We start from the raw sequence: 14,539 nt of genomic DNA, 5'->3' as shown, positions 1-14,539 counted from the left end.
TTACTTCACTCACACGGGTAGCTTTTTGTGTGGATAAACGCTCTCATTCACAACCTCGCCTTGGGTCTCAAGGCTCACTTCAATTCTCCTCCTTCCATTAAGTCTTGCTTCCCTTCCTGGCAACCTTCCCGGTCATATTAGTTCTCTATACAACCACACAGCCCTTGCCTTCAATAATACCCCAACCAGTTTGAAGTTGTACCCATACTCATCCCTTTCCCTTAAAGGTTTGGGGTGGTTTCAGAATGGAAGTCTATTGATATTAGGAATCCAAGCCATGCTTAGATGTAGTGGAGTGCAGGAGATGGCAGGTGCTGTGGTAGCCAGGACAGCAAGGAGTGAGCTGAGAACATGCAGGAGAGAAGCTACAGAACACGTAGACAGCATAACACACAACAGCATCCAGCTCAAGGCCTCTCTACTTAAAGCCTACAGGCTGGGGAAAGCTGTTATTTCAAGGAGGTGAGCTGGCAAGGTAAGAATATGGAAGTAGCTAATGGAACTAACTCGGATACAACAGCTAATGTTGGCAACACTCCAACTATGGGAAACAACTTTGTGTTTAAAATTTGAGAAGTGGCCTGCATCCAAGATGTTATCAGAACACAAGAGAAGTTTAACTTTGCAGCCATGAACTCCAAACATAAGGAAAATAAAGGGTTTAAGTAAGACTAGAATTAAAAAATAACAACATTAAGTATGGCAGTAGAACTACTTGGAGAAAGTTCTGAGAGCTACTGATTTAATTTGTTACCTGATCTAATACTAAAACAAAGACACAGCAACCTCTTGTTAAAGAGAACACAGCCTTAACTATGAATTTACAGCACATGTCACTATTCACTCACATGCACACTGCAGAATTGTAGTTCTTAGTGTTACCTTCACAGCAGACTAGCAAAAAAAAAAGACTGGGGGTGGGCAAAGTGCCTCTGGCTTCATTTGCTGTTTCATTCAGGCTTTGATTGCTATGTTTAGCACGTGAAAAATTCCTCAGTGAAATAGTGGAGAACTAAATAATCACAGACGCAAGACACTTGGCTCATCTCTCTAAAGCACACACTGTCAGCCATTTGATTCTTAACATACAACAGTTTTTGCCTTTATTCATATCCTTGAAACAAATTTAGAGATGTCACATTCCTTCCATTCTTCACCTATGATTTGAGAAGCTGCCTTGATTTCCTGTTGCAGCTGACACTGCCCTTTAAGTGAATGGAAACATTTGATGCAAGTGAAGAAAGTTTATCCGCAGGAGGATCTGTAGCTAGAAAGAAGCCCTGGATGGTGGAGCCTGAAGTTTGAAGCTCCTCATGGAAGAAGCTAAGTAGTTGGTTCAGCAAAGGAAATTAATAGGCAAAATTATTGGCAAGTTGTGTACTTGCAGCTCAGAACTAAAGAAATTTGTAGGTTTGTGCATTTTAAAAAAAAATCTCATATGTTCCTTAGGACATAAAATACATGGGTCCGTTCACATACATCTCTGCTAGGTTATAGGAAATGGATCCAATTCTATTCAGTGGATGGTGGTGATATAAATATTAAACAACAAATACAAAACTGAGAAGTGTATTAAATTCTGGCTCTAACTGACCTCTTCCTCATATCTTATGACTTGCATGTGACCTTCTCAGAATTTACCAAAGCTTGTGCCAAGGAGTTTATGAAAACAGTGCTCCTAGAAGATTTCAATATTCTCTTCCTGGGAACCCAGAGAACTTGCTCTGAGCAACCCACGCCTTCACTGTGCTTGTCCAAAGCTCCCCAGAAAAGCTGGATGACTTTGAACTGCCCCATATAAACAGTCCTTTCACACTGCTCTGTGGTTTCACAGAACGGTCTGCTCATGTTATAACCCTTGACTCGTTTCAGTCAGACCCTACCAAGTCACCCTCACAGCAGCCCTCAAAGTCTTCCCCTGCGTGGCAGCAGTGCCACCACCTAGTTTAACAGAAGCCAAGAAAGGCTGGATGGCAGGAATGATTTAAAGTCCTGATTGTAATTTATGAGTCACACCTGACTGCTGAACAGAGGAGTTAAAATTCACCATGCCGGCTGCCCTCAGTTTTTGAGATGCAAACTTGGATAAAGGGCATCAGACTCAGAGATTCTCTTCAGAGCACTGGTAAAGGCACCAGACTGGGCGACAGGATATGCTGGTTTAGTTCTTCGAGTTTTGAATGATTCATGTTTTGTTGATTTCAGAGGTTACTGCTCTCAGCTGACTTCTCATTCCTCTGCCACAGCCTAATAAAATAAAAATCTGTTGCAGAAGATTAGGAACAGAGCTCAGGGAGGTAACTTCTTACGCTGTCCCAGTACAAAACACAGGAGATCATGAGTTGGAATCTGAAGGTTTTGACATAGTTATCCCAGGCAAGCCAGAACTGGACATTCATCCAAGTTCCTCTGGAAAGGAAAGATAACTGCTTCCTTTCTCCCATTTGCCAGTTTCATTTAAGCTTTACATCAGAAGGCCTGCTTGAAAAAAAAAAATACACATTTCTGCAGTGCTTAGCAGAAGCTTAATGAAGCTCTAATGAGTAAAAGAACAGAAAAAAAACAAGCACTTCTTGAATTCCCCAAGTACACAAGACAGTGCTTTCAGCATGACTTTAATTATAAGCCTCTTCACGCAGATAAAAAGGTCATTTTATGCAGATATGCTGGAAAAGATAGGCTTCTCCAGGAAAATTTGAATGAAAAGACATCATCTCAGAGTCAGTAGTGCTAGGGCTGCACATGCAACACCTTTCAATTCAGACATTCACACAAAGCATCTTATTTTTCATAGACTACATGAAAATATTTTTTGAGCTAACTGGAAGATGGGGGAGTTACTGGTAGGAGTGAAAATACAGGCAATCCTAAAAACTTATTTATAGCAAGCCAGGCCCACGTCAGCCATGAGAGGATAGGAAGCAGAAAAGTCAGCATGCGCAACAGAGCAGAGCCAGCTTTCTCCCCTTCAAACTGTAGTCGAGGACTATGTCACCCTCTTAAATGCCAGCCACACAGATTTTCAGACAGAATTGGATTATTTAAATCATGCGTTCACCCAGCTTCACATCCCTGCTCCCATCTATCATTGCACATTGCAGCGGTGATACCTCAGGAAAAGGGAGCCAACACATGCTTCACTATGATGTTGGTAAACGCCTGGCAAAGAAACAGCACACATGAAAGCAGGTATTTCGCTGCTGCACACAAATTACATGGGCCTTAGGGCACATAAGCCTCGCCTGCCCGATAATTCACGGTTACTCAGTGAGTTGAATCAATTTACAAACAAGCATTAAAGAATGTAACAGCATGACTGGCTCCTCAGCTATGTGCTCATCTCAGAGTCTTGCAAAAAACAATAGGGGACTGCAGTATGGTCAGGAATCATTTGAAAAACATCTTCCTCTGGGAATCTCTAAACTTGTTTTAATGGATGTAAATACAGTCATAAAAGGTTAGGTAGCTGTTTGAGTGTGCCTCAGTAAATAAGAGCAATTCCTACTCTCGGACTGGGAAGACATCTCAGGTTTACCATTCGTGTATTTGGGATTTTTGTCTGCTTTTCTTTTATGCAACGGCAAAACAAGGACAAAGAAACACCTTAATGGATAAATGCAAAATTTAGTTTATATCAAAATCTATAAGTGGATATTCAGGGACTTCAAAGAACCAAGTTTTTCAAAAGTAGTATTTGCAAACAGAAGCTCACAGAGGGAGAAGGCAGACTACCACTGAAGACAAGAATTCACTGGGAGAAGAAACGACAACTGAGATAATTTTTAGTCAACCCTTGCGTCAAAGAAATAAGACTGTAAAGGTATTTTTAGAGTTAATCTGGTCCACCACTGTTCCAAAGCAGGAAGATCCCACAGTCAGGACTGATTATACAGAACCTATGAAAAGCCTTCAGCCGTGAATATGGAAGAACCAAGGCAATCTACTCCAGTTCTTCAGAATCCTTAACAGGAAGGTATTTTTTTTTCCCCCCACAATAAAGCTTAAACTTCCTTTCTCACTGCAATTTAAGTCCATTATTACTTGCAAGATCCATACTGGACATACAGAGCAATTTTCTCCTTTTTTTTTTTTTTTTTTTGGGGGGGGGGGGGGCGGGGAGGGGAGGCACATTGTTTCTGGGGTTTTGCTGTTCTTGTTGTGGTTTAAAATATGTTTACATAGTTATATCTACTCTCATCCCTCTTCTCTCCGCTAAACAATTCCAATCTTTTAACCTTTCCTCATCGGTTATGTTTTGCAGATCTCTGATCATTGTGTTGCTCTCCTTTGAATTCACCTCAATTAATGAAAAGAACTTTGCTCCACAGGAAACCAGAAACCTTCCAGTTCTGCACAGCCTCAGTGTACCTCCTCAGCTTTATAATGGTATCTAAAGACAGATGGCATTTTTCCCACTGAAGGAATTACACTTGTTGCTTATTCCTACCACTAAGAGTTTATTTTCTCAATAGAAAAATACATGGATTAGTCTAAGGAAATTACATCAACTATTCCCATATACCCCCACGCCCCTGGAAAGCACTAATGACCACTGAGCAAAGAGCCCCCACTGTGCAACTTCTAGTTGTGAGCAGTGGGGCTACAGCTGGTTGACTCAGGAATTAATTAAAATAAGTTGAAGTCACTTTTAGAGAAACAACTAGTTCAGGGACACTGAGTGTTAGTTATTGTTAAAAAGAATTACACAGATCAGTCTCTGCTTTTTCACTTTTTTTTTTTAATATGGTACACTACAGACAGGGAAATGTTAGCATCATCATTCAAAAACATTCTAATTATGTTTAGCCAATATAAATGCCTCAAGAAATTAAAGTGTCCATTATGGACCCCAGCATACTACATCAGAATATGAGATGAGGAATAAAGACTCAGACGACAAAAAAATTATGCAAGAGAACAAACAAAGTGACTTAGGGGAATAAACCTCATTGAAGCTACTCAGACTCACATTCTTAAATGGGTTAGGTATTTTTGAGGGGTTTGGGGTGGGGTCTAGAGCTATTTCCCAAAGTAAATTATTTGCAATAACAAGACACATAGCAAATTCCTAACTGTATTACTGAACCCTCACTCTTTTCCTAAGATAAAAGTTATAAACTTGACTGTTCCTTGCTGCTACTTTCCCATCAACTCCAAAGAAAGGCTTGCTTTCCAGAGTATATATATGCCCAGCCTCATCCCCCTTTTTTTTTATTTTTGGAGATTTCCAGAAGAAAGCATTTTAACTTTTGCTACATGCTTCTCATTGTTTTATTCTACATGTGGCTTCTACAATCTCACAGGAAGCATCCAAGATCAGCAGACAGGCATCTTACATTCAAACCTCTCCTTTCAGTTGCAACCTTGTGACAGGAAAAAATAATCCCTAATTCCACCAATCCAAAATTCTAAACACAGATTACCACAAAAATGGAGTTTGGTGCTCCCTTCTAAATTGAGATCTGTAAATGTCTAGGGAAGTTCAAAACAAATACTGCAGAAAGAAAGGAGCACTGCCTGTACTATCTTAGGAAAACAGTTAATATGGCTTACTTTGGCAAGGACGTTTTCCCCCATATATAGATAGGAATCATGACTTTAATACTTTTACCACTGATGTTCTTAAAACTGGAAGAAGGATCATATTTATCCTTCCTCCTCCCTTCTTTCTCCCCAAAAAAGGTGTATTTGGAACATTAAACAAACATAGTAAGCAGAGAATGAGAAGAGTTAACAGAACATGTATACATGTATTTGTTACCATAATGACTTCTCCACTATTTTGGTCCTGAAAACCTCCTCCTGGTCCAGGTTTACAGTACAGTAGCAATCTCGCATCTTGTTTGGCCCCGGATACGTAGGAAGATTTTTGGCTTCGCCTGAAGACAAGAAAGAAAAAACGCAAAAGTATTATATATTAAGGTGCCATCCATGAATTAGTCATCTGTCAACTAAGTGTCAGCAACATTGCTGAAGCAAAGTATTACATTTATTTTTCTTCCCAAATATTAGCCTCTAGTAAACTTTGCAGCAATATTCCATTTCCAAGGCAGGAGCTCCTGACAGTCGAGTTCAGAACTCAGCAGCAGCCAGCAACAACCCAGTATGTCTGTCTGCTTTATTCACATGTATTTGGGCATATACTGCTTCCTTCCAAATTTGTGTTTACAAAGTTTTGGTCAGTCTTCCCGTAGGATACCAGGAACACAATGCAGTGTGGTAATACAGCTCTCCCATACAGCCCACCAATTTTATCCCAAAGGCATTACTAGAACACAGCAAATGAGGACTGATCCCCAGCTCCACAGATGTGGAGATGGAAAACAGTCACTTCAGTTACAGCCAACAGCCTTTCACCACACACTGGACTTCAAAGCACTCTGATGAGGTAATTAGCACTTGTGAAGCTGCTAAGGTCCTAGCACAAAGGTACTGTTACAAGTCATGAACATTTTTCAAAATAAACATTTGTTTCAAAACTGCAACAGACATGTATGCATCCTATATTTAAAAGACAGTCTCTTGTTACCTCTAGTTCCTCGATCCTACAACATATGAGTATGAAACAAGAACAAAACCACAGCTTTCCCCTCTACATATCCATTAATAACGAAAGCTGAGCAATAAATTTCCTAGGCAGACTGAAAACCAAAACTCTCGGACAGGAAACTCATGGCTTCGCTAAAGCACCTTAGCACTACATGGATGAGTGATTTAATTCTAAGGACAAAACCTAGAACTCTCAAAGAATTACTAAGTTTACAATGTGTGTGGTCTTATTTACCCTCACTCTTCCAGTACCCAGAGATGATTAGCATATACCATGGGAACTAGATCATTCTCTCCTGGTAAAAATACAATGAATAAAAATAATAGTGCACATACCAAGGGAACACAGGTCTGCTTGCCAGTGGAGAAGGGAACTCTAAGTTACAGTAATAAATATAACTTTTTATCGGACATCTGCAGCTCAGCTTAAGTGCTTTTTACTAGACACATGCCTTCCCAGTCTCCAGCTCCCAAATAGCTTTACTAGTAATAGAATCATCTTGCTTCTTCCAACTCTGTATTCCGTAAAGACACATTTTCCTTTCCTTTCCTTTTTCTGTTCAACAGCACTCTGATGTGTGCACATATAAATATTGAAGAACTATAGCGACAAAAGGTTAAACCAACGTGTATCCTCAGCTTTAAAGGAAAAGCATAAAGTGACACAGGACTCCATGTCTTCCTGTCTGTGATCTCTCTTCTGGCACACTGCACACTTTTGCACACTGATTCATGATGTGCCCTTGGAAACACCACACATCCACACTTCTCACAACAGCCTGTATGCGGGTGATGTACATATGTATGTTTTCTAAAGCTAACCATAGCATGTATAAAGAGCCATTGAAAAGGGACATGAAAACATCGTTTCAGACAGTAACGCCTCGCTTCAGAGTTCTAAATAAGTTTGCTCTCTCAGCTCAGCTGATGTAACTCGATAGCATTCTTCCTGCTTCCTTCAGAGTTGTGAGACATTGTATTAAAAAAAGCTGTCTCTGCTGTAATTCAAAGGTGTGACTGGAACATCTGTTGGCATGCCCAACAGGGCTTTAAACTATGCTGACTGTTAGCAGTAGTTTAACTGCAGCAGCTCTAGCCAAAATTATATTGAGGATTACCAATTGCTTGCTAAGCCTTCATTGAATCTATACTGCTGTGGTACTCCTTCAACTTTTGTTAGACTTCAGGCAAGTTGGAAATCAGGTGTACTAGCCTCAAACAGGTCAAGGTGTCTGAGTTTGTCTCCATTCCAAGTTGCACGCATCCAAATTTCTCTTATCTATTCCCACATTAAAGTCACGCAAGGCCAGCCTCTCTTCTGGATGACTCTGTGAAGTTCCCCAGAGAGAGTCAGTGTGTATGTCAACAGGAAGAGTTTCAATAGCAGAACGATAAGGAAGTTTTCCTCTGGGGCTGGCACACTGTTCTCATGGTTCTTCCAAGAGAATGGGACAGAATTTTCAAGCTCAAAATTAAAACAAGACCAAAAAAAACCATACAGTTTCTCTTTTTCTGCACTCTTCCACTTCCTACTTCAACATCAACGCGCACACACAAAACCCATTCTGCATTTTGTGATCTCAATTTCCAGATTTCTGAAGCACACGACATTCACTTAAGCACTTGAAGTTAATACTTAGTCATGTCAGAGCACTCTAAGAACTATATTTTGAAAACTCAGTTCTCCTCTTTGGTAACAGACTTGGAGTGGAAAAGCCCACAGTACTGAAAGCTAAATTCAATGCAAAGGGAGGCACTATTCAGCATTGCTGGAAAATGACAGCCTGCACAGTCTATACAGTAAATTAAACCTCACCACCACCACAGTATTAGAAAGTGGGGCACAGCGGGAAGACAGAGGGATAAGATATTTTACAGTAATTTCTTTCTTCAAACTGGAAAAAGGCCCTGAAAAAACACTGATTAACTGACCAACCCAATATATTAATCATGTTACTGACTTCAGTGGAAGCTTAAAAACCACACACATACACACACAAAAACCCACCATGCACCACAGACGCTGACAGCAGCCAATGGCTGTTCAGGTTCCTCCAGTACTGAGCAGTTGAGAAAGAAAAAAATTGTGAAGCTTTCAAGCATATCTAGACTCAGCTCTCCAGCCAGACATTTAATGTCAACAAATGTGCTGTTAGAGCTTCAGCTGCTCTTTAGATTCCTTCCAGACAGAAATGTTCCCTCTGTGGCACTATTTTGCCAACTACAATGAAGCTGAACAATTTACTCAGGTTGTTTTTTTTTTTTCTGATTCTGCTGCTACTGAAATGAAAAAAGAAAGCTCAATACTTGATACAGTCATGCACCATTTCCATGTTCTCAACAACCAGAGCTGATGAGATCATTTAATTTGGGCACGAATTTCATCGTTTAACCTGTCTGTATAGAAGAGGCATCTTCATCAACTGTATTTTCAAGAGGCAGCTCTGGGCTTTTTTTTCCATCCTCTTCATATCTCTGACACACTTGTATGCTACAGAATTTAGAGAGGATTTGCAAACGAAAGGTCAATACACTCACCTTTAAAACCTTCAGTTTTCCACTTCTCCTAAGAAGAAACAGAATGTTTCTTAAGATACCTAAAACCTGACAAAATACACAAGCACTTTGTTTTGGCACATTAGGCTTCTATTTGGAGCCATAATGCAGAGTAATCAGTACAAGTTTGCCATAGCTTTTCTTTCTATCTCTACACGTCTAATAAACACGGTCTTAATTTAACTGTGTGATGCACTCAACTTAGCACTAAGTACTTAAACCCAGCAAGGCTGATTTTAGCTATGGAAAAGTTATCATTGGATGTCTTTTAAAATAGCCTATATGATTCAGAATACATCACCGACTTACTATCTTCTCCCCACGAATATTGGGTTACTACCGTTTAAAAATGGACTACAACGGCAGCACAGACAGCTTAGCTAGAGCTATGCAGAGGGAACACAACAGACCGGAAAAAGAAGAAGGAAAAACTCAAAACCATATTCATCATCTTTGCTCCTTCCAGTGTTGCACACTCCTGCCCTGCTAAGGTACTGGTAATAAAAGGGAAGCAAGGAAAAAGGTGTCTCCTTCACATATAGGAGGAAAGAGCACTGCTTAGATGCTTGTGAACATAACTCGCAAAAGCAAGAAAAACTTTGAAGATGTTTCTAGGAATAAACAAATATATACATATATATATATACATTTCTTTAATGTTTTGCCACCTTAAATTTTTTGAAGCATCTGGTATTTTTAATTAAATTTAGATTCATGTCATCTTTGCTTTTGACACATTTCCTCAGGTGCAATTTTCTGAAAAGCAGAATGCACGACATGTATTATTTCCACCTTTTAGAAGCACAGGAGCAGCAAATTTTGTTGTAAGTATCGGGACACCAGTACACATCTGTCAATGTGAGCACATTGAGGAAGGCTTTGTAATGTGTCAATGAATTTAGCTTGCTGTCTTCTAGCAAGAACATACTCAGTTTTATCAAGATGCCACAGGAGAATCATTTCCCAAACGATTCCAGAAAACAAACAAGCAAAGAAAAACCTACTCTAAAAAAAGAAGCCAAATAAAAGCAGCTGAGCTTTCAATACCACAGCATTCAAATTCAGGGAGCACACTGAGAGACTTGAGTACAGAAACTAAATACCTAAAATTTGAAATGAGCAACATATCCTAATCAGCAACAATATACTTTGTTTCTGCCATATTCAGGAAAACACTCTCCAAAGAAGCTTGTAGGCAAGCATGTCAAGAACAAAAACAGAGCAGCGATGTATGCCAGGAATGGAAAGCTTCTCCTGTTCTCCCTTAAGCTCTCTATACTAATACAGATGGTGGAATTTGGAAAAAAAAAATCTCAAGCACTCCTTTCAAGTTATCTTTCTTCTGAAAAAGCATTATTCCATCAACATCCATACACCAAGCAAAAACAGGAAAAGGAAAATATGTGTATACACAGCTCTGATTCTCTAATGCAATTTATTAAGATGACAGCAAGTCTATTATAAATACTTAGTAATTTTAACTAAAACAGAAATATAATGTCACTCAGAAATAGCGTGGCCAGTAGGACGAGGGCAGTATTGTCCACTCATACTCAGCACTGGTGGGGCTGCACCTTAAATCCTGTGCTCAGTTTTGGGACCCTCACTACAAGAAAGACATTGAGGTGCTGGAGTGAGTTCAGAGAAGGGCAATGAAGCTGGTGAGGGTCTGGAGCACAAGTCTGATGAGGAGCGGCTGAGGGAACTGGGGCTGTTTAGCCTGGAGAAAAGGAGGCTGAGGGGAGACCTTATTGCTCTCTGCAACCACCTGAAAGGAGGTTGTAGTATGGAGGGGGTTGGTCTCTTCTCCCAAGTAACAAGCAACACGATGAGAAGAAATTACCTCAAGTTGCAGCAGGGGAGGTTTAGATTGGATATTAGGAATAAGTTCTCCACAGAAAGGGTTGTCAGGCATTGGAACAGACTGCCCAGGGAAGTGGTTGAGTCACCATCCTGGAGGTTTTTAAAAGACCTGTAGATGTGGTTTAGTGGTGGGTTTGGCAGTGTTAGGGTAGCAGTTGCACTTCATGATCTTAAAGGTCTTTTCCAACCTAAATAGTTCTATGGTTCAATGTTGATAAAAACATGCAGAAGTACCTAAAAGCACACTAACTTTTGTGTGCCTATGCATGAATTTAAACTGAATGGAAACAGTTACATTAATGTTGAATGCTGAGAAAGCAGTTCATTTTTTTTTTTTTTGCAAGGTGTGCTTTTTGGGAGTGAGGTGGAGATAAGAGGAGGGGTATGAATGCAATACCTCAGGCAAGATATATTGAAAAAATAATCCCTTTTAAAATTAAAATGGTTACAGTAAGAATACATCTATTCACATCAGAAACTGATTTTGTTACTAAACAGTCAATGCAATAATTAAGTGAAATTAACATAATGTTTGAAAGCGCAATATACAATTACATTTGTATATAACTCCTATCTGTATATATATCCTGTGTATCCCTCAAAAGGGAAACTTTCAATTCATGTTGGCGTTTCCCAATAGAAAAAAAAGCAATAAAAGTAAAAAAAAAAAAAAGTCAAGTTCCACGAAGCAGAGTACCCAGTGTGCAACTACAGAGTTATGTAAGCAGCTTGGTATTCTTCTGTACTTTGGTAGTAACCTAAAAACAATAAATGCTTTTTTGGCAATAAACGCAGAGTGTCAAAAGTGGTCTCTCCCCTCCACCTATGTATATAGGTCACACAGCCTGAAAATGAGAAAAAAACCACATGAAATTGCTAAGTATCCAATAAAGAACATTGCTACATTAAAAATATCTATTTCTTTTAAAATAGATGTGGCTAGAAACATGACTAGTCCAACAGTCTCTCTTTGCTTTAACCATAGTTATTTATGTGTACATATACACACTTTGCTCTCATGGAGGGACAGATTGCATTAGATTTCTAAATCAGGTCAAAAATAGCCATCTGTGAACAGATTTTGATGATCTGGAAAATTAGATTTTTAGATGACCTGTTCTTAATCTAAGCCTGCCAGACTCTTTCCACGTGAAATGATCATCACATGAGAAGACTCAGGGAAAGCAACAAAACAATACTGAGGACCTGGGCCTTTGGAACAACCCCAGAGCAACTTGATACCACAGCCAGGGCTACTTCAGCAAGAAACCAGCAAGAAAACAGAGCACACTACATTAATAACAACTTTTTAGACAACAGCACCATGGAAACCCTCTTGGCTTAGGGGCAATAAGCAGTATCAACCCCAAATCCTTTGGCGTTAAAGGGAAGACCACCACCAGCCAAAACTCTTTATACCTACTTAAGACATAGTGGAGTTTTACTGCCTTTGCAGCCTAGTGACAGGATCATTTGGCATCTTTTAAAATCCCTTCTGCACAACCCACTTCACCAGTACACATACCACTACACTACCACCCTTTCCCTTCACATGACGGAACTTACTCTATACTAGTTAGAAACCTCAAAGAGTTCCTCTGCTCTGAAACCTGTTCTGAGACAGCAAATAAAAAGGCTGTAACAACAGCCAAGCATAATTAGCTATAGCCCCCATGGTGGACAGACTCAAAGCTATCACTCAGAATGGCTGATAACCTAACTCCTTCTTTCCTATATGTGTGTGAACGGACATCTCAGTCCAATAAACCATCCAAATATCTTGCCTTTACTGTTCTGGGCATAACAGAAGTGGCTGAGGATATTCTCATTGGAGAGCAATGAGAAGCTGCAGGCTAACAACCTTACATTTCTCCTAAGAGGCAACAAACATAGAGGAGACTCAGAAGATCTTGCCATGATCTCAAGTACTTAAGTGCTTACAGCACAAGGGCTGTTAATCAAATCCCAGGACTGAGAGGAAAGACATCTACACTGCAAGCTCCGTGAGAGCTGTCTGCAAAATTAAGATTTTAGTTTGTACAAGAGGAAAAGCATAATTCTCCTCAACTCATTAATGTAACTGGTTCCATGCTACTTGCCAATATTGTGGTCTAACAGCAGGAATCAGGTTTCTCTAAAGATCCCCTTAGGATGGTAACTTAATGCCACCTAAAAAAAACCAATATATATACATATACCTGTATCTATAGATATATACAGTCCAGCTGCTCAGCTGCTTTTTAATAAGATTGAAGCTATTTTGTGTAAAAGGGCACTTTGAAAAGTTCATTGTAAATACTGCCAGGAAAAACACGTTCTCAAGGAGTTTTCATTTTAATTCAGTTTTCCTGCAGCACTTTGGGGTTAGCATTCCAAGTTTCTTTGATGTGACTTTCTTGTATTTCTGCAGAAAAACTGATGAATTAACCAAACTGTCTCTTTATCTGTATTAATACAGTGTTAGACTCAACTCCTCATGTACTATTTTTCAATCCAGCTTATATTTTGAAGATAATACTTTGCATCAAGACACACCTCATGCAACTTCCCAGCTGCATTTGATAGAGGCTCTTGAGGTTTATTTCCTACCAGTTTCAGTAGCATAGAGACCAGCTAGAGGTTGTTCTGTGCCTCTGAATTGCGACCTTCATTAAGACTGGTGGCTTGTACAGTTTTTTGTAGTTTCTTTGTTATCGTTCGAGGTGGGGTTTTGGTGGGGGAGTGGTGGTTTGGGTTTTGGTTGTGTCTGTTGCTGTTTTTTGAAAAATAAAATCAGCTTCCTGAGGCTATAAAAGACCTTCTCTCGGCCAAGTTTAAGTCACTGAACATCTGTTGTGGGAGGCCATGAGGGAGAGGGCTCGGGCTGCAGGAGGGGCAGGGTGGCTGAGAGGAAGTCACTTTAAACAGGCTGTTCCATCATGGAGCTGCGCTGGGCAAACAGCGAGCAGTTTCAGCTATTTTTAGAAGAACAGTATGAGACAGGAAATACAAGCAAATTATTTACAACATTAAGCAAGACATGACCAAGCTCCAGCAACAACTCAACCCTTCCCTTCGGAGAGTTTTTGTGCTTTACGATAATTTAAGATAGCTGTTCAATAGTAAGGCACCTACTCATCGCTAAAGAACAAAAGTAATCTTCTCAAAAGCATCAGTATTAAGCAAAAATAAGTTTCTGTGAAAATACGTATTCCTTTTGACCTGCCTTCATTTATATTATCTGCAAAACCAGACAAAACCAAAAGCCAGGTGACAAAAAGACAATTTTTATCTATGTACATCCATTTTTTATTTTTTTTAATTTTTTTTTTTTTTTTTTTTTAGTATAGACCAAAAAGAAACACACAAGCAATGCAAAAATAATGATGTACTCTCTCTTCCAGGACATCAATCACTTCTATCACAACAAGTGATACTAAAAACTTTAACATGAAAAATACAAATCTACCAAAGGTTGTGTTTTGCTTAGATTAAAAACTAGTAACAAAAGGAGTGATTGCTGAAAAGCTAAAGTTTTATTGACAATGTTAAGAAACCATAACTGTTTTCTCTAATGATTCTCATCTATTTA

General features: G+C 39.5%; 1 protein-coding gene across 1 annotated transcript in view; it reads right to left on the bottom strand.

Annotated features, from left to right (window-relative positions):
- The window catches only part of RASA3 (RAS p21 protein activator 3), a 131,382-nt gene that overhangs the window by 87,390 nt on the left and 29,453 nt on the right, over positions 1–14,539 (bottom strand). The window contains exon 2 of the mRNA XM_080341798.1: positions 5,762–5,879. Coding sequence (XP_080197924.1) covers positions 5,762–5,879 — 118 coding nt within the window. The remainder of the gene's footprint in view (positions 1–5,761; positions 5,880–14,539) is intronic.

The sequence above is a fragment of the Nesoenas mayeri genome (genome assembly GCF_963082525.1).
Source record: "Nesoenas mayeri genome assembly, chromosome: 1".
Taxonomy (NCBI): Eukaryota; Metazoa; Chordata; class Aves; order Columbiformes; family Columbidae; genus Nesoenas; species Nesoenas mayeri.
The sequence above is the reverse complement of the archived record's forward strand: the minus strand, read 5'-3'. Positions and strand labels throughout refer to the sequence as shown.